This window comes from Plectropomus leopardus, chromosome 22 (genome assembly GCF_008729295.1).
Source record: "Plectropomus leopardus isolate mb chromosome 22, YSFRI_Pleo_2.0, whole genome shotgun sequence".
Lineage (NCBI taxonomy): Eukaryota > Metazoa > Chordata > Actinopteri > Perciformes > Serranidae > Plectropomus > Plectropomus leopardus.
Window position 1 is genome coordinate 12,749,707 of NC_056484.1, and position 20,328 is coordinate 12,770,034.

Here is a 20,328-nt window from a genome sequence, read left to right on the forward strand (position 1 = left end):
AGTTCAATTATACACTATACTATATAAATATTAGATCAATAAAAACTATTATTACATACAGAAATATATAAATTACACATGCAGTAACATAGATGATAAACACTTGAACACTCAAAACATCCCAAAGTGTGTTGTGCACTCTTTTACATGACTGATACCTTTCTACTGGTAAAATGACTGCATTACCCAGGATCCCACAGCCACAGTGGGGCTGGGCTACTTTTCTAGAACAGGTAGGGCGGGTTTCTATTGTTTCCACAGGTGCTATCAACAGAGAGAGAGAGAGAGAGAGAGAGAGAGGCAGGAGGCTATAAGTCAGTGAGAACAGGAAAAACTGATGACAGAAGGACGCAGAGATAAAGCGAAGCAGAGAGGAAAAAGAGGCTGACACGTGTGTGAAAGAACAGCAGGTGGATTGGACAGGAACCTAGGTTACAGACAAGAATCTTTTTTATGTTTATATTAAGGAAGTTTCCTTTTTCCTTTGGTGAACAGCTAACCTGTGCAGGAGGACAAAAAGGATGGGATGTGTAGACATGCTTTTTTGCGCTGTGGGACACAAACTGGGTCAACACCTGAGAAGGAGCTGAAAGGAGCAGCAGTTACTGAGGCGGTTTTGTCCAACTGGAAGAGTACAAGAAAAGAGAGGGAGATACTGAAGAAAGAGAAAACATTTTAGTGTTCACCACTGCAAACAGGCAGTTGAATCTTCCAGATTGCTGCTTGTTTTCTAACCTTTGCACGACACCTTTTTGCATCTTGACAAACAAACTTTTTGAACCCTAAACTGGTTTTACAGGCTACATGTGGACTAATGTAACCAAAGTCACCCTGCTGCAGGAAATCTGACCAACTGTAGCTCTCACTGGAGGGAGAAACTGTTTCTTTTTGGATAACAGTTCTCAGCATAACTGCATTTTGTGATCAGTTTGCTCTCTTATGACAGATCTGTTATTCAAGCATAAAGATAACAGCATCTCTAGGCCTCAAACATTCCTAGTGATCTACGGTACATAAGAGAGGGAGTGTTTCCTCCATTCTCACACACTCACATCCACAGACTCTACTGTACCTCCACCATGCAGGCCCTCGGACCTGAGCATGACGACTCTTTTGATTTCCTCTTCAAGATTATTCTGATCGGAGACTCAAATGTAGGGAAGACCTGCGTGGTGCAGAATTTTAAGTCAGGGATTTTCTCAGAGAGACAGCAGAACACTATAGGAGTGGATTTTACTGTGAGGACGGTGGACATCGAGGGGAAGAAAGTTAAGGTTGGCACTGGCGTGACTGAGTGTGTGCAGGGACATTAATGCATGTGGAGTCTTTTGGGGTGTGTGTGTTGAAGTGGTAATAACAATATATGCAGAACTTATACATTTATATCCCATATGCGGAACTTTTTCTGCAACTAGCCATCAGTGATGAAAGGGGTATACAGTTCAGTAGATACAAGAAATGTACCTGAAGAATTAAAAGTAAAAATATACAGTGAAAACCCCAAACCCCAAAATTAGAAAAAGAGAAAAAAGAAAAATGGCAATACATTTTCTGTTAAATAGCTAACTGATACGTCAACTAATCACTTAAGCTGTAGGCTAAACTGATCATTTAATTCATGACTAAACATCATATTTTATAAACTCTTATTGTCTTTTTTTAAATGAAAATCTTAACATGTAAAGTACACAAAGCTGTCAAATAAATATTGTGAAGTTAAAAGCACAATGTTTCCCTCTAAAATGTAGTGCAGTTAAAGTATAAACTGGCATAAAGAGAGTACTTGTGTGAATGTATTTAGTTACATTCCACCACTGTTAACCATATATTCAGAGTTAAATTTTCAAAATACAAATGACTGTTGTAGTCACTGAAGACATTAAGTAGCACGTGACTGTAGATCAAAGTCAAGGATTTGGCATTAGAAAGGGGTAAAGAAGGACTTTAAGGTGTTAGAGACTATCCTGGGGTCTTGGAGAGTCCTAAAAAGTATTAAATTCAATTTTATAAAAGGCCTTATAAGGTATTAAAAAGTCTTAAATGATAAATGTCAGCTATAAAAACACTTAAATGAAATTTAATTGGTTAATCCATACATTCGTTTTATGTGTCTTATCTTGATCCAGGTCCCAATTAATTTTTTAATGAGGAATTATTGCTGTATACTTCTGGGAAATAGGGAAAATAATGTGATATAATAATGAATAATTACAGAACATATCATCCCTACTGTTTACCATCATATATTAAAAAGTTGGCCCTGTGTGACTCTGAAACAAGTGTTAAAATGCATTTTATATGCTATTAAAAAGCCTTTGATTTAACAAACAACTTAACAAACAACCCTAATTATGCTGCAGCGAAATGCCTAGATCCTTATCATGGGTGTTGTAGAGCCAGCTGGCTCTGACAATGAAAGGCACAACAGCAAACTGCAGCATGTTTACTGTATGTCCCTTTTCTTGAAAAATATTTTATGAATACTATGGCATAAATCAGGAAAACTCCTGTCAGATGTGATGGCCTTTTAAGGTTTAGGGCCAAATGACACCACAGTGAGAGGTGTCCTTTGGTTATAGTGTCAGTTAGACTCAGTCCAGAACCAGTCAGACCAGCTGCTCACATGAAGGACCCGTACTTCAGGTTTTGCTTGAGGCTTTTGTGCAGACAAAAACAAACCTGGGATGACTTCTCTGTTCCGTCATTGAGATGGAAAAGGAAGTAAACCGTTTAGGTGCACAGTGATTGCTTCTGCATGCATCAGAAATTACTCTGTTACCTGAGTAGTTCTGGAAACCCTTCAGATCATCATTCATGTGCAAATTAATTATCTGTAGTGGTCAATGGGTAGTCACATCCACTGTGGCACTACTGTGAATAAGGGTGCCCAAACTGAACAAATTAAGTCATGAAAATATCAGAATTTACTATTATTTCTTATGTTTCTGTTTGTATGAATGCCATGAAGCTTTATCTGTAGATTTGTCATGGCCAGGGGGGAAGAAACAGTCACACACACACTCAAATAAACACACCTACACCAATTGTATTGTCTTGTTGACAAGCCAGTTAGATGACTGTAAGATAAACAGTCATGACATGCTGTCTCAACTTAAGTCGTCTATTCAAGTTTAATTCAGAAGGCATAATTTCATATATCTTTGTCATAAAACCTCAAAGGTATAATTTGCAGAATTGTTAGTTACTGTAAACATGCTCGCCAGTGAACGTGAAAGTAAAAGCCAACCCTCAGAAAAATTGCTGCACGTGTTACATTTGCACGTTATTATTTGGCAGATTCATTAAAACTTAAGATTTCAACAGTGTTGAGGCAAATGTGCAGTTGGTTTAGGCACAAAAAAAAACACATGGGGGAGTGCACAATTTCTGTTGTAAACAAAGAAATGTCATGGTAAGTCACAGTAAGTAACAGTCATTTCTCTGTGAAAAAATACACTTTTTGTGGCACTATCCCCGCCGGTAGCTACAAAACATGTCTGGAGCCTTAAAAGTGTCAAAAAAAGCACAGACGGGCCACTACAAAATGCCCAGTTGGAGACACAGCAATGGTTCACTAAAACACAACCAGTTTAGTTGTTTGTTGGTCTTGAACAGTGGTTTGCTGCCTGATTTGTCTCATGTAAACACTATGTCTCAAATATGATCATAACCTACATAAGCCTAAAAAACAGGTTATTCATGTCCATGTAACCACTCTTACTGACTCCACAAACAAACAAACAGCGCTCAGCCCCTGTTTGGGTGTTAACCTCAACCCCCAACTTACAATTCAAGCCTGAGGCTGCATGTCATTGAGCTACTCAATACTTTGTGCATTTGCCCTTTCTATTTTTCTTCTCCAGTCTTTGATGATAAGTGGTCATAGCTGCTGTTTTATTGTCACAGTCTGTAGGCTATCCTGCACAAGGAGGAGGATTTTCTTGAATTTTCTTCCCTTGAGAGATCTTTTGTCTGCAGTGAGTCAGTGCACTCACTTCTTTCTTTATTTTTGCAACTTCAACATACAGAGTGAGTAATAAAAAAATAAAAGCTGTCTTTTTAAGAGTATGTAAAATACACAAGTGTTATATATGTTTACAGGCTATATTTAGATATCCAAGAATGAATGCCTTTATTTCATTCACTTGTAATCTAGTTTCAAAGCTTATCCAGATAGGAATAGTTCAAACCACAAACACTGGTGCTGAAAACAAATGGGTTGAGCTGGTGAGTTTATATTGGTTGCTATGACAGCTGTTACCAAGTTAACATGGTCTGTCAGATGCTCAGGGAATAATCTGCAGAGGGATACAAGGAATCTGACACACTGTTCCTCACGTGTGTGTGTGTGTGTGTGTGTGTGTGTTATATTCTATCGCCGTTGTCAGCCAATTCAGTCTATATAGCTGTTACAGCTGATTCCTTGTTCCCGTCTATGTCTGTGTGTGTGTGTAACAGATGCAGGTGTGGGACACGGCAGGTCAGGAGAGGTTTCGTACGATCACCCAGAGCTACTACCGCAGCGCTCACGGTGCTATCATCGCCTATGACATCACACGGCGCTCGACCTTTGACTCGGTAACTCACTGGATCAAAGAGGTGGAGCTCTATGGAGCGACCAATGTAGTGCTGGTTCTTATAGGTGAGTGTGGACATGAAAAGTTAACGTGAGGCGCAGTTATACAGGATGTCTGTGTATCAGAAGCAATTTGTAAGAAGAGGGTGGACAAAAAAACAGACAGTAATGTCAAGTGATTGAAGTGAATAGCTGGGTGGTAAAAGTTTTGGACTCAGAATCAACTAAAATTTTCTTGTAGAGGTTAATAAGTGTGGAAAAACGAAGCTTTCAATTCACTGGATCTCTTCTATTACACATACACTTAAAAACATATGTTGCAGCATACAGCACTGCATGTTCACATAAATGTGATGAAATTTTGCCCTTGGCATGTAAGTTAGGCAATTTTATAATAGAATTAACAGGGCTTTGGCAATACAGACTACTGTTAGGTGTTTAAAGTGACAGTTCACCCCAAAAATCAGAAATACATATTTTCCCTCTTACCCGTAGTGCTATTTATCGTTTTAGATTTTTTTTGGTGTGGGTTGCAGAGTGTTGGAGGTATCGGCCATAGAAATGTTTACACTCGCTCCAATTTAATAGATGGCAGTCCTCTTGTGGGGCTTAAAGTGCAAAAAAAATAAAAAATACATTTGAAAAACTTAACAGCAGATTATCTTTCCCATGTATAAATTACTGAATGGGCCAACCAGGCACAGACACAGGGGCTCAAAGTGTCAGGGCCCCCTGGTATTCACTAGCAAAATGTCACTCAAAGAGACACTAACCAGTAAAAGACTTAAAATGACCACATGAAGCACAAAATGACAATAAATAAATGCAAAAAGGCCACAAAGAGGCAGAATTGCTAAGAGATGCAAAACATCTGCTAAGAGACACATGACAACTATGAAAAGGGACAAGAAAGAAAAACAAATTACAAGAAGACACAAAATGGCTACAAAGAGACACAGAGGAATGCATAATGAGGACAAAGACATTCAAAACGTTGAAAGGGGTTAAACAACGATAAAGCCTGTTTCTCCTGCTCCAGAGAGGTGGTGGGACGTTTTCCATATCTGTGCCCAGGGGCCCATTGTCTCATAATCTGCCTATGCTCTTTCTCGAAATGAACTGGTTGCTCAAGATCATCCACAGACCTTGTTGTGAGCAGTTTCATACAGGAACTACTTTCTTTTTACTGAACTAAACCTGCAAACCATATCATGCGCAAGAGGAAAAGTACATCTAATGTTTGCTCACCTAGCACCACTGAGCTAGACGATGTTACATAGAGGATGCCATACAGTTTACATCTTGCACTGTCAAGAGTACGGGCCTCTTACATGCTTGCTTTCTGTGCGCTGATACACCAACATTTGGCAACTCACAAAACAATCAAGAATGATATTAGCACTACAAGTAAGAGGAAAAACGTGCATTTCTTTATTTTAGGGTTCAACTGTGCCTTTTAAAGTATATCTGTATTTCTCAGCTTCCTGACTCTCTCCATGTAGGTAACAAATGTGACCTGGAGCAGGAACGTCAAGTTCTGTTTGAGGAAGCCTGCAATCTGGCAAAGGAGAAAGACATACTTGCTGCTCTAGAAACATCTGCAAAGGTAACAAGTGCACTCGGGCATTTACAACACAGAGGAGCTGGTAAAAAAATGTTTTCTAAAGTTTCCTATCTCCTTCTCTGTGTGTAGGAGAGTCAAAATGTGGAAGAGGCTTTTCTCATGATGGCCAAGGAGCTGCTGTCTCGTAATGGCCTCAATGTCCAGCAGGGGGACTCAGAGAGCGGTAACACACCTCGAGTGCTCCTCCGGTCCAACTCTCGGCCAGTTAACGGCATGGCAGCTGCTTACACGCCACCAGAGAAGAAGACATGTTGCTGATTCGAATGTGGATAGGATGGACAATCATTGTGGATGTTTGAGAAAGGGAATGATAAGGGTATAAGATGCACAAATGTGGAATATGGCTATAAGAGGCCTCAAGAACTCAGAATCTTTGTATTGAGGAAGGTAAACTTTAGTATTGAAATATCAGTTCAGTTTACTTTTCAGTGACTTACCTGACCCAAGATATAAATAAATATATAAATATTTATATATAATATAAATAATTGTTGTGGCAGATTTTACAAAATGAATGCCCCTTTCCTTTAAAACTTTGCATAGGAAATGGAAATTCGTCTTACCAGGACATCTGAAATTTCCCTGTTTTTCTTTTTGTGCTCTACCTTTTTCTCCATTTCTCATTCACTGAGAAAGACGAGGCACAAGCAACTCTCATGTGCATGCCACGTAATAAGAGTAGACTTTAAAGGCCCAGACACCACAAACCGACTTCACAGAACCATTGGCAACAAAGGATTGTTGCTTCGCCTCGCATTGCCTCTGTCAGGGCCAAAAAGTTGCACCCAAAAACATCACAAAGACAACAGTCAATGGCCAACTAGCACGTACATTCTGCACCTGCATGAGGGGAAATAACTCTCCATTTCAGTAGGTGGTAGCAGACAGAATACATCATTCAAAAAGGGAAATTGGAAGACCAACAGCATGCTTTCAAGTTCCTCATTGGCCAGTTAGCACACTAACAACACAACGTGATGTTAGAGGAACAAATTACATTAACCGTACATAACAATTACGAACTAGTTCTGCTAAAGAGCTCAGTGACTAGAAAATTATCTTACCTTATATAAAACACTTGTTACAATGAAACATCCTCTTGACTTTAGTCGTTTGTTCACTTTTACCACTTTTGTTTCTCTTCTCGTTCACTAAGTTGAACTGCCAATCAGAGTGATTTCTCTCACTGACAGGCTCCACCGTCAATTAAACAAGCTGAATCAGCTGCAAAAAAGGCAACAAGGGCAGACTAGTAACAAAACCGCGGGACACATTGAAAAAACTAGGGCAATGGACACTCACTGATGGGCCAACATTAACCAATGGCTGACTGTTGGCTTGGTGTGTCAGGGCCTTTTGAGTCGTAGAGCTTGCACACGCTGTACAGTGCCAGAAACATGATAACAAAGAGTCTCACAGAAAAATAAGGAAGTTTGGCAAATTAGTAAGTTTATGTTGTAATTGAACAAAATGCTGTCTCCACACTTCACTCTGCTGGAAAAGATGTTAAAATATGGTAAAGATGTTAGATGTTATTGTAGCACATCAGACTCTGAGTATTTCACCCATGTGACCTCCATATTGTGGTGCCGCAATGACGAGCTGTGATCCTCTGCTGCTGCACTCTGGATGAAAACATCCTGGAGAACCTGCTGCAAGCCAAAATACTGTGAAATAGAAATATTTGTTTGACTAATAATATCTTTCATTGCTGTATGTGAAACATTTCTTATATGAGCCTGTGGACATTCATTGTGAACACTGGAGGGCACTGTGCTGTCACACATTACCAAAACCTGCAGGTTGGTTGTTCATTGCCTCAGACAGTAAATAGGAAGGTGATTTAAAACATCTGTGAAGCCACTAAGACACAATTAACTACGTTTACATGCAACCCAGTAAACAGGAAAAATCACCTTTAAGGCTGGTGTTTGCCAAAATCACTTCCTGCCAACACAATAGTCAAAGTAACTGAGCTAACAAGGCTTACATCCAGGATATAATCTGTCTTTGCGTCTAATGCCAAGTTGGCAGGCCTTATTCAAACACCAATCTGGAAGTCATGTAGCAGGACTCGCACTGATTGTTACTCTCTTACACTAATTCATTTAATCTGCCTTAATGCTCATTGATTTAGTTACAAGCGGAACAATCTTGGGAACAATTCAGCTGTAGGCTTGCCCTGTTATCCAAAATGAGAATCTTGCTCCATCAGACCACCAATAAATTACAAATCTATGACAATGAAATAATGTCATTCCTCAGCGGGGACTTACTTAAAGGTGTGGGCATCTATTGGCAGAGATGTAATATAATACTCATAAATACGTATGTTTAATTACTGTATAATCACCTGAAAATAAGAATTGTGTTATTGTTACCTTAGAATAAGCAATTTATATCTACATACAGAGTGAGTCCTCTTCCACTGAATTCACCGTGTTGCTTCTACAGTAGCCCAGTGCAGACAAATCAAGCACTGGCTCTAGATATGGCAATTTGTGTTTTTGCATTGCCCACCAAAGTTCTCCTAAACAATTGGCACAAAGCGGAAGTTTCAGTTCTGCAACCTCACCTCCAGATACTACCAAATCCTACACACTAGGCTTTTAATTTGAGCAAGTTCTACTAAATTGAAATCTGATCTGCTCTATCCTGTTTTTAACTGGTCTAAAGGCCCAAAATGTGACCATACCTGAGAATAATAATCTCAATGATAAGACTTCAAGTTAAAAAAAAAAGTGTTTATGTTATGTGTTATGTGTTATGTGTCTTCAGTACACTGGATGGCACTAGCTAACAACAAGGGAAGACTGGATTTCCCGCCTAAACCTTATTGATAGATGATAGTTTTGTGGGTGCATGTTATACCTTTACTTGGTTGAAATGTAGCCTGTGGGCAGTTTCAGGAGTAACTTACCTGATTTGATTTAAAAAAAGTCAGAAAATTTCCATCATTGACAGCGATAAAGGTTCAAGCAACAAACTACTATGCAATGTAAAGATATAGTGGAGGAATGGTGCTGTGGGCAGACAACGAATTTATGCTGCTTCCATATGTGTTGTAATCCAAGCTTTTCTGTGGTTTGTTGTGGCAAACCTATCTGGCTGTGCATGCATGTAAGTACATAAATGTGCCAGCATCGCCACTGCTTTGCATTGCACCGATAATGCAGTTACAACCACCTTCTGGTTCACCCCCGGTTAACACCGATAGCTCTGCAGCACTGTTGCCATTGGTTAGTGTTGTTTATGGAGTTAGCACCATTAGCTTCTGTCTCAACCATCTCCATATTGAGAATCATGTGTAGACCTCTCATACACTAAGTTTTACAAAGAACCCCTTTAAGGTCTAATATCAGGCCATTTATATAATTTAGCATGTTAAGCAATAATTATCAGTCATGATACATTTGGGAGATTCCAAGTTAAGTGTATCTGGAAACTTACATGACCTCATCAAAACAGTGAGTCACTGTATGACCCAGTACATCTGCTTCCAATCATATTGGGTTGCTAACCACTGGCACTGTAGGTTCAACAAGTTTTGTATGTTGACTTACATTTTTTGTTGTCAGTCATGTCTGTCCAGACATAAGGAGAAGTTTGCCCTCAGGGTTTTCTGGCACAAAAACATTCTTGTTCAGGTTTAGGTAAAAGACCATGGTTTGGGTTTAAATGAAAAGATTTCTGTCAGAAACAAAAAAAATGCCATATGTGTCTATCCATCACTTAGTAAAACAAATTTTCAGAAAAAATAAACCCAATTTTATTTCCAGAAAACAGGTAGACAATGTCATACATTAATTAATACAAAAAAAGAATAAAAACTACTTCCTTGAAAGGAAAATAAAGTACATCCCGAACTCATTATCAAAATGACTGTAACAGAAGAAAAAAGAGCACCTGCAGTTCATTGTGTGATATTCAGAGAAACGTTTTTTGTCATTGGGGTTATTAGATCTGATACAGACTGAATCGGGAATGTTCTGCAAAAAAGATAAAACAAAAGCTCAAATGCAAGCTCCTAAACCTTTAAATGCAAACTTAGCAATATAACATTGCAACTAATAATCTTTTAAGAAAATGTTAACATTCTAAAATCTGATTTTCTTTTATCCACACAAGATGGAAAATGTTGATTACTCAAAGGATTTTTCCCCACAAATTGTACTTTTAAGCATCATGTTTTATTTAAACAACAAATCACTAAGTCTACCTTTATGAATCCATTCTTCAGCCTGTCTACAGACCTCCATTTTATTTCAACACTCCTTTGACCTCCACACTAAACCACACCTGTCTGCTGATCCACCATCTTTCTAACTCAGCCTGATGATCTCAAACCTATTGGGCTTCTTCTTTTCTTTCAGGTGTTGTGGCAAACGATCACCATGCGCAGCAACCGTTTCCCCGACCACCTCCTGTGCCTCATTGTCCGTCCCCCCTTGTCCTCCCTGTCCTGTATCCATTCCTCCAGTTTGTTTATCCTTGGGACATTCCCCATTGTAGGTCTTGACATAATCCTCGACACGCCAGCCCTTGAACTCCTCTGGCTCGGAGCAGATGAGGCCGGTGTAGAAGATGCCAGGATGGTGCTTGAGCCAATAGATCAGGTAGTGGATGTTGTAGTCGCAGATCCAGGGGTTGTTCTCCAGCGAGAGCTTCCGTAGGAAGTAGAGGTCCTCCAGTACACCATACTGAAAGTAATGGAGGCTGTTGTTGGACAGGTCAAGCTCACGGAGGTACAGCAGTCCTGCGAATGCAGCTGGGAGGGGAAAAAAAGTAGAACAAAATAAGATGCTTTCTTATACTGATGTCTGAATGTTAAAATATTCATCTTGTCACCTTTTCTTAGCAAACATTTATTTATTCACACATTTTGCAGAAATGGAGTAACATAACTATTTACTTGAAATAGTGTTCCTAGCCACGTGTTATATCTAACCCCTACAGGTAGTGTACAGTTGGTTTACTGGAGCCCTTTTGCAGAAATTGCTGCTTACTGCCTCAGAAAACTGCACAGATGAGAGTTGTGAGAGTAAAGCAGTGTGCTGTAAAATCAAAACAATGAACTTCAAGACACCAGACAGAGCTGAAGGGAACTGCAGAGTTCAGGCTGTTCTCATGTACTGTTTGTATGTATACCTATGGAAAGTACTGCAGCTGAATTTGCATATAGGGCTGCACGTGATGAATGGACTGACGGGAGTGAAGAAGGAAGTAGTACAAAGGGCGAAAGTTTGCCTGAGCAGGCAGATTGGGGTGTTGGATGGGTCTAACAAACACAAGACTTTCCCTCAGGAGAAGGTGTTTGTGTCCCCTGTGAAACCAAGTTAACCTTGAGTTATTTTAAGGTAATATCTCTCCATGTTTCTTTTGCTCAGCCTTACGTATATAACTTTAGGTTAAGTAGGTAACTTCACATTAAGTGCATAACATGAAAATGCCATTCTTGGAGTGCTAATTCATTAGTATGATAATACCTTGCAGAGTTGGAAGATTTTCTTCTGATTTGGTCATGACGTGTGTTTCTACTAAAAATTAACCAAAACTTTTGTCTTCTGAAATGACACAGTGCTTTAGAATGGGTGAAGTCAAGACCACCTGACCTTCTGATAACAGGACATTATAATAATTTCTAGATGTCTCTTATAGATCACCACTTGTGAATCAACCCAGTAAAAATGGTGAGTGTCATCCTTAAAAGGTTCCAGACATTGTTATCAGTCTGTGTAATGGGACAGTGAAGACTGTTTCACACTGTCCACTAGCCTTGGGCCCAGCTTTGATCTCGACAGAGCGGAAGAGAGGAGGGGAGGAAAATTGGAGGAGGAAGAAGAAGAAAAAGAAAAAGAGGAGAGTGTGTGGAACATATAAAAGGTAGAAAAATACAGCAAGGATAAAGACATCACTGAGAGAGAGGCATGAAAGAAAAAGGACCTTAGGGACTACAATCCTTCTGAAATCCATTTTCAATCATTGCAACAAATAATTTACTGAAATCTCATCATTCAACTGTAAAGATGACAGCGATAGAGGGAACTTTAGGAGAGGAAGTAGGATAACGGAGGGTTGAGGGAGGCCCCTGTTATCTCTAGACTCATGAGACTCATGACTCTCCCAAATGGGCTACTGATCATTTGATCATCTGTTTTTGAGCCACTATGGCCACAGGAATCTCTCTTTGGTCTACTTTTATATTTCCCATGCAGGCACTGAAATGAATGAATATTTTCTCAGTGTGCAAGTTACCTTTGAATATGCAAAGGAAGCGTATTACTCTACTTTGGACTGTGTGTCCTGAAATCAGCAGGAGATAATGCCTGTTCATATTCCTGCCAATTTTAGGTATTTTTCTATTGGTTGAAATCCATTGGCCATGAGAAAAAGTATTCTAATGACCACACTTCCTTTAGCTTGTTCTTCCATAATTGGTTTTCCCATCTGTTCTGTTTCAAAGCATCCTCATCTCACCATCTTTTGAGATGACTGTCAACTTTTTGTCATGTACAAAAATGTCACCAAAGAGCTCTACATACCACTTTAATCTCCATGAATTTTAAGAGGCTAATGCTTTAAACCCTATCATCATTTTTTTCCAGCTTTCATGCACATGCATTTTTTTCAGCAAACAAAGCAAAAAAACACAACCCCCATCCAACTTCAACAGAGGTGATGAATTAGGGATTTACACCCCAGGCTTGCCCCGCTCTGAGCTGATGTTGGCAACGAGTCTCCATAACAAATAAACACAATTTCAAAGTCTCTGGTCACCATAACTACAGATATCACTGTTGCACAAGTCCTATTATTATATATTTGTCTGCTGCCCCATTGTTTCTTTCAATTACAACGACAAAAGGGAGGTGCAAGCAAGAAAGATCTTCTGGAACTTGGGGAGTAAGATTTCTTTTTCTTGTTTTGGAATTCCAGGTGGGTGGAATTTCATTGTGACAATTTCTAAAATGTCAAGTTAGTCGTAGAAAAGGGCACTAAATTGCCCTTCAAATATACCTTACTCTCCTGTGAATCTAAATGATTCTTTTTCTCTATTTTGAGGCTTGTCTTGCAAGGAAAAACCACTGCATTCTGGCACAAACATCAGCCAAACCCAACAATGAATGAGAAATAATTGTGCATTTATTAGTAATATTACCAGTGTGCCAGAGCCTTTTGTTTATGCTTTTTTAAGAGCAGCAAGTATGACCAGAACGAGAATGAAACATGAATGAAAAGGAAAGACAAACAACCGCTTGCAAATGCTTTTTTTTTCTCTCAATGTGAATGTGATTAGGGAGGGAGAGCATGATTGAGACCATATGTCACTCACTGGCTATCACAAGCTCTCAGACTTACGCAGAATTTCTTTTTCACTTTCCAAATAGTCTTGGACACACTGGTGCAAGTTGCAGTAGATTGTTTACATATGTTGCAGTGTAATGAAGAAATCTACAAGGTTTTGTAAAGGATTTCCCTCCTGGGCAGGAAGACACGAGCCCAGACATCATTAACATGGAGTAGGTAATGAGTCTGCACTTTTTTAATGGGGCTAGTGCTAAGGCAGAATTACTATTCTAAGCAGATATTCTGCTTCAGTAAGATCGATCTTTTGAACAATGAATAATCTTGTTTCCCTGATGAATTCTGCTGAACTTCTCCAGGATCTCTGTTTAGAATTAAGAGTTGTATATTTGGTTATTTGTGTTGTTAAAAGGGCAGCTCACTACAACAGCAAAAATATATATGTTTCCTCCTTTCTTTTGTGCTGTTTATCAGTGTAGATTGTTGTGGTGTGAGTTGCTAAGTGTTGGAGATGTCGGCCGCAGAGATGTCTGCCTTCTGTCCAGCCTAATGGAAGTAGATGGCACTCAGCTTGTGGTGCTCAGAGCGCCAAAAAATACATTTGAAATGCTCAACAGAAAATTCTTCTTCCAATCATGACCCAATTATTTACGATAATCCACAGACATTCGTGTGTTTTTGTGCAGGCAATGTTTTCTTTCTACCAAAAAACACCCGCCAACCATATCCCCACGCAGCAGGAAGCGTGCACCTATCATTAGCCCACTTATCAGAATCAGAATCACATTTATTGGCCAAGTTCAACAAATAAGGAACAAGGAATTTTTTCCGGGTTGGCAATGCTCACAGTACATCGGAGGGAAATAAGTTAGGGATAAGAAAAATAGAAAAAAAGACAGACATAGACATGTAATTGTATTTACAAAAGGAAGAGATAGAGAATATATACAAAATGTACAGTATGTAATTCAAAGTCACCCTGAGCTAGCTTAAGTTGCAGCTCAAACATCGAAGATGTGTCTAATGTTTACTACTTGCATTGTCAGAAGCACATGCCTCCATGAGTAGATGGACTCTTCCATCTGCACAGTGGTACAGATGTTTCCAAGCAGAAATTGTGTTTGTAAAATTTAGTTCACCATAGTGTTCATCAATCTACATATCATGTGGCTGTGTGCATATATGATGATAGTCTCTTCACCCTGTTATATAATTTTAATAAACACTTGACAGCCAATCAGAGACAAGTGTCTCTGCGCCCTTGGTATTATGAATTCAAGTGCTCTGATGTGTGTGTGAGCTTTTGGAGGCTACTGTGTTACCTGTGTCTATATGTTGCAGGCTGTTGCCACTAAGGTTGAGCAGCTTGAGGTCTTTGGACAGCAGGAACTGTTTGGGCCTGAGATGTTTAATGGTGTTACTGGACAGATCCATCTTCACGATGTCAGATGGCAGGTCAGACGGGATGTTATTCAATCCTGCATAGGAGGAAAAAGAAAGAAACATGAGTTCTTTAACTGTGAAAGAAGCTGGAATGTGTTTTGCAAAGATTTTAAGTAGTGAGAATGATACTTGAAAATGATTCACATAAACTTTGACCCCTAAAATAAAGATTAATTTCTGTGTTCCATGCTGATGGTTTACAGGTTTGAGGCAGATGTGCACAACAAATGAAATCAAAACACAAAGTGAAAACCTCCAGAATCTGCAGGAGAGCTGGAAATCCAATCTGTCTGCATCCTTATACATTTTCAAGATGCTGTGTGGGTTGGTGCAGCATTTAACCTTTTCAAGATGGAGTCGAATGAGACAGCATGTATAACAATATTTCACTTCTGTGCCAGCGGGGGGAAATGTTTCCACTCTCTTGCAGTGTTTCCAGCCACACACACACATACATACACACACACACACACACACACACACACACACACACACACACACAGTAAAAGTGTCTTTGAAGGCTCTAATGTATGAAACAGGGATTCCCAACTATTCCCATTCGATAACAGATCCTCTCTGGAGTTTTAAATCAAAATCCCACGCTGGAATACGTTTCATAAATGCTATGTCATCCCTGCAATGTTGGGATGGTTAGATTGAAGGTTTGTCACTGTCGACATTTTGTCCCAAAGCTAGAAACAACAGAGATGATCCTTGAAACTAGATTCTTTGGAGCAAGTCTGTACCATCTGGAGAGGGAAACCAGTAAGATGTTAATTTAACAAAACGTCCTTATAAGGTGTTCTTGAGAAACAGACAACCCAAAAACATAAGGCCTCTAGCTATGGCTATCACCTGTGCGGAGGAACGAACAAGAACAAGGAACAAGAAGAGGAGGACACGAGGGGGTTTCGGGGGGCTTCCACAGGCTTCTTTGCCCAGGGCCACCACAGAGTCTAGGATCACCACTGGTTTGGAGCTTCTCCTCAGACAATAAATAGATCCAGATTCATGTTCCCGAATTGCACAAGTTCTGCTTTTGGCAGTTTGGAATATCCCTTTGAAGTGAATAAGAGGCATTTTAATGGATTTTGAATTGCTTTTGTGTTTCCCACAATCATTAGATTTGTTTCACCTATCAAAATATGAAGGGGTCACATCTGCTGTGCCGATCATGGCGCAGCTCTGTTTTTGGCTGAGTAGGTGGCCCCTGCAATCTGTATCATCAAAATGAACATGGGTGATTGTTTTGAAACAGTTTGCAAAGAGGTTGCAGAAAAGAGGAGACATAAGCATGTTTGGCCAGCAAATGCTGAGATATAATCAGACTGTGTTTATGTTGATATAAAATCATTGCTTTATTTTGAGGATTGCGAAAAAAAAAGATTGTGTGCAGTATGTGTGTGGCTGAGCATTCATGCGTATATGCATTTGGATGAGTTTCCTGCATGTATTTATTTACACAGATTGTATAATTTGCTCAGAAGAATGCTTATAGACACTTTTATAGAGCAGATGTCGCAGTCTTTATGCGTACACTTTACTGCCGCAGATGTTGTTGTTATGGAGGCATTGTGCCATCAATCATCACTGACTGAAAGAAAATATAATGGCACACACACACAGGACACACGTACACAGCATGCACACAGATGTGGTCGATGCACTAAGGAAGTGTAATTATTATTGTTCAGTGATGTGATGCAGTTATGGCGGATGTGTTCAGCAGGCAGAGACATTTTACAAAGGCAGTAAAAGAGTTTGGAGAAGTTATCAGTCCTCCGCAGTGAGTCTAAAGGGAATCCCACCCTGCCGAAGGTGTACATGTGTCTGCAACTTTGTCCAAGATGAGAAAAAGTCGGAAAAACGCTGGCACTCTACATTAGACTCAAATTCCCAGGCTCCCTGGTGAGAAATCAAAATTTTCAGCCAAAAAACAGATCACTTCTGTCCAAAAGAGATACATCTGTGGTCGTCTGTGTTTTACAGTCAATGAGGTTAATCTCCTACACTGTCTGTTCAGTGTTGACAACAGGCTATGACCAGTAGGGCCTACTTTCTTGAGCCAAAGATTGAAAGATTATCTTGATTTGCTGTGCTGCGTATCGCCCGCTTTTTTGCTTCCATTAACTAAATGTGTTTTCAGGAAGTGGAACATTTTATCAGGAGTCTTCAGGGTATCTTTTGATTTTTAATTGAGCAAATATTTTAGATAAAGTGTTAGGCTCTTTCCTACTTTAACATCTGTGCCTCCTCAGAGCGCTGCTGAATGAATAAACACACAGAGTGAAGGACTAAGAGAGAGAACATGTCAGGAAAAGTGAAAGTCATTCATTCATAACTACAACTGGACCGGGTTTTTTTTACAGAATCTGCTGAAGTCATTATTTCACATTTTCACATGTGAACATCTGTCCCTATTGGACATTTATGCCCAAAAAAAGTTCTTTGTGCTTTGCTACTACCTAAGAAACTCTCTGTGTTTCTTCTGACAGCACCTCTACTATAAATGGAGTGTGGACCATTTTATATTTCTATTCTATGAAATGTCAGCTGTAGCACTTGCTTTATGTCAGAGTCCCAGGTTTGAATTACTTTCTGCAGCGATTCAGTCAGTCATTTGCCAAAACATCCTATGGAGGTTATTTGTTATGCAGGTTGTGTATAAGTAAAACACTGGGATTAAGTATTGCAGTAAATGTACAGCAGTATTTATATAGTTTAAACAGATGGAGCTAAACTATTTCCACAGTTTAGCAAAAGTGCAGAACATGAACATGGACATATCCTCCTCCAGAGGGTATAGGGTAGCACTACTGATGAATTATATGTACACATACTTTAAAAAACATCTCTTTTCTTCTCTATGTGTTCTGTAAAATGTCTTCCATTTTTTTGCAAAATGTGAAATATACAGCTATGTTTGCAGGATATATTTCCTTTTTGCTTTTATACTGATTCTGTTTGGGCAGGTGGTGCAATATGTTTTATACTGTTTAGACAGTAGAAAGGGAAGCAGTTAATTTTTTACAGTGTTGACATGATTACTCTGGGGTCAGCTGTGCGTAATGCAGTGAACTTTTGTGGTTTGGATGCTCACTCTGAGCTTGACTGGGGAATGATTTCTTGACATGTTTTCTTAACTATTTTAGGCACTAGATGTGCTACATAGTAGCAGTGAATACGTCTGATGTTACCCTCAAAACTTGAAAAAAAAAATCTGTGAGGTCACTTTCACTTCAGTTGCTTAAGTGCACACATTATACGAAGCATAGCGAGGTAAAATGGTAGGAGATGAAATATACATTACAGTCATTTGTCCAGGGTAAGTAGGGTAAATGCAGTATATGCCTTTGGAAAAGAGGAAAGAATATGATTTTTAGCTACACCACTAATCCAGGCTGAAGTAAATATCTGAACTGAGTTGGGATCTTTTCCAACATTAACATATAACATATAAGGTGCAAGAATCTGCGAATATATATAGAGGCATTGTTGAAGCATTTTCTAACCATGACAACTCAACTAAATTATCCCATTTTAACAACAGCCAGATTAGTGCTAGTAGTAATAGTCCTAATGCTAGTTGCCCATATTGCCATGACAACAGTATCTTTGGAACACCAAAATAAAGAAAATAATCAAAATATAATCAACTGATTGTCATCCAGGGTATAGTCATTAAAAGTTTAATCATTAAAACAGCGGAGGTAACTGCCAAATTCCCTACAATAATAATTATTTTTAGTGGCTTTTTTATCCCAGGATCTGTTCTCACAGCGTTTCAGTGACCTTTTCACCTCTGTGTGAAAAACTTCTTTGGGAAACTCTGAACCCCAGAAGTCGAACATCAGGTCAGTTTTTTAACAGCTGTGTGGTTCCCAGTGTGGACAGGACCTTCAGACTACAGCAGGAAAGCTCTGTGACGCCTGGCAGAGTCTGCAGTTAAATCCTGCTGTTAGAAGAGAATGACGGTTGATACTGTCCTCTTTCACATTCATGCTCTCTACCTCTGCCTCTCACTCAAATGGATTATTTTCTGCTGACTAACCAACAAGTCCAGAGAGAGAGTGACATAATATCATACGCGTGGGCGTTCATGCGACTGGGAAGCAGCCAACTCCCCATATACATGAGTCACTTTACTGCCGTCTACTTAAATGGCCTGAAGTTTATATGGAGGATTTATGTTACTTCTGAAACCAATGATTTCTTGACCTCATGAGCACAGTCTTACAAGCAGAGTCTCGAACTATCAGCCAAAACCATCAATACCACCCTGTAGATGGGTTTCTGAGAAAAATCATAACAGGTCAGTAAAAAAAGCAAACTGAACTACAATTACAGCTTTGTAGTTGTATGCCTCCACCTACCCACCAAGTTGCACTTACAGTTTACATCCATGTCTGTGAAAACATGGATGCTTCACACACATCTGTGCAAACAGACAATCTAAACAATCAGCACAGTTTCAAGGTGGACACCAAATATAATGTCAATATTTTAGTATTTGACCAAATGTCTCCCCTTCTGTTCCTGAGACATGATGTTGAGTAATGATTAGAAAAGTGTTTTTGCAGAATATTATGATGTCACAGTGAAACTGGTCTTTGATTTTTTGGATATAAAATGTCATCACTTAGTCATAGTGACCTTGACCTTTTAACACCGAATTCTAACCAATTCATTCTTGAGTCCATGTGTACATTTGTGTCAAATTTTAGGAAATTCCCTCAAGGCGTTCTTGAGATATTGCATTCAAAGGAATGAGACAGACAAGGTCAAAATGACCTTTATTTTTTTCCTTTGACCACCAAATTCTAATCAGTTCATCCTTGAGTCCAAGTAGACACTTGGGTAGGGTTAGGAAAAGATTGTGGTTGACGTTAGTTCTGTCGCGGGACTCACATAAGTTGACTCGTAACGAAGAAAGAAGTAATATGAAGGCACATTTTGATTTTACCACAAAGTAACTCTCAAGTCCACGTCCCATCTTTGAGAAACAAATCCAAGAACTCCCTTATTAACTCTAACCGCTCTGTGTGGCATTCATCGCCAGTGAGCACGATGTGGAGCCTAAAATCTGCTGTGGTTCACCTCAGAGAAGCAATCCTCAAACCAGAGTAAGGGAAACAAGAAGACGGGGAAGAAAAACAGGGAGAAAAGATAGACGAGGGGAAAATATAGGATAGGAGATCAGAGTATGTTTCCATTCAGCTCTGTGATTTGGTACTCTTGCTCCCTGCTTTCTTTCTGGTCCCATATTCAAGAAAACCATGTTTGTTTCACCTCCACACACACTCACATTCACCCTCTTCAAAGTGTTACTTCTTTGCATTTTTATGTTATTTGATGAGCATTTTATATATTACTGCAACTT

The 20,328-nt window shown here is 39.4% G+C and overlaps 2 protein-coding genes across 2 annotated transcripts in view; one reads left to right on the top strand and one right to left on the bottom strand.

Moving 5' to 3' along the window:
• Window positions 1-357: 357 nt before the first annotated feature.
• LOC121961660 (ras-related protein Rab-19-like) lies at window positions 358-6,681 on the top strand. Its single transcript, XM_042511725.1, has 4 exons — window positions 358-1,274; window positions 4,459-4,642; window positions 6,079-6,182; window positions 6,270-6,681. The coding sequence occupies exons 1-4, from the start codon at window positions 1,080-1,082 to the stop codon at window positions 6,456-6,458; spliced, it is 672 nt and encodes a 223-aa protein (XP_042367659.1). The 5' UTR covers window positions 358-1,079; the 3' UTR covers window positions 6,459-6,681.
• Window positions 6,682-9,945: 3,264 nt separating this feature from the next.
• lrrc17 (leucine rich repeat containing 17) overlaps window positions 9,946-20,328 on the bottom strand; it is a 28,837-nt gene continuing 18,454 nt past the window's right edge. The window contains exons 4-5 of the mRNA XM_042511476.1: window positions 14,828-14,983; window positions 9,946-10,968 (exon numbers count right to left, since the gene is read on the bottom strand). Coding sequence (XP_042367410.1) covers window positions 10,523-10,968; window positions 14,828-14,983 — 602 coding nt within the window. The 3' untranslated portion in view covers window positions 9,946-10,522. The remainder of the gene's footprint in view (window positions 10,969-14,827; window positions 14,984-20,328) is intronic.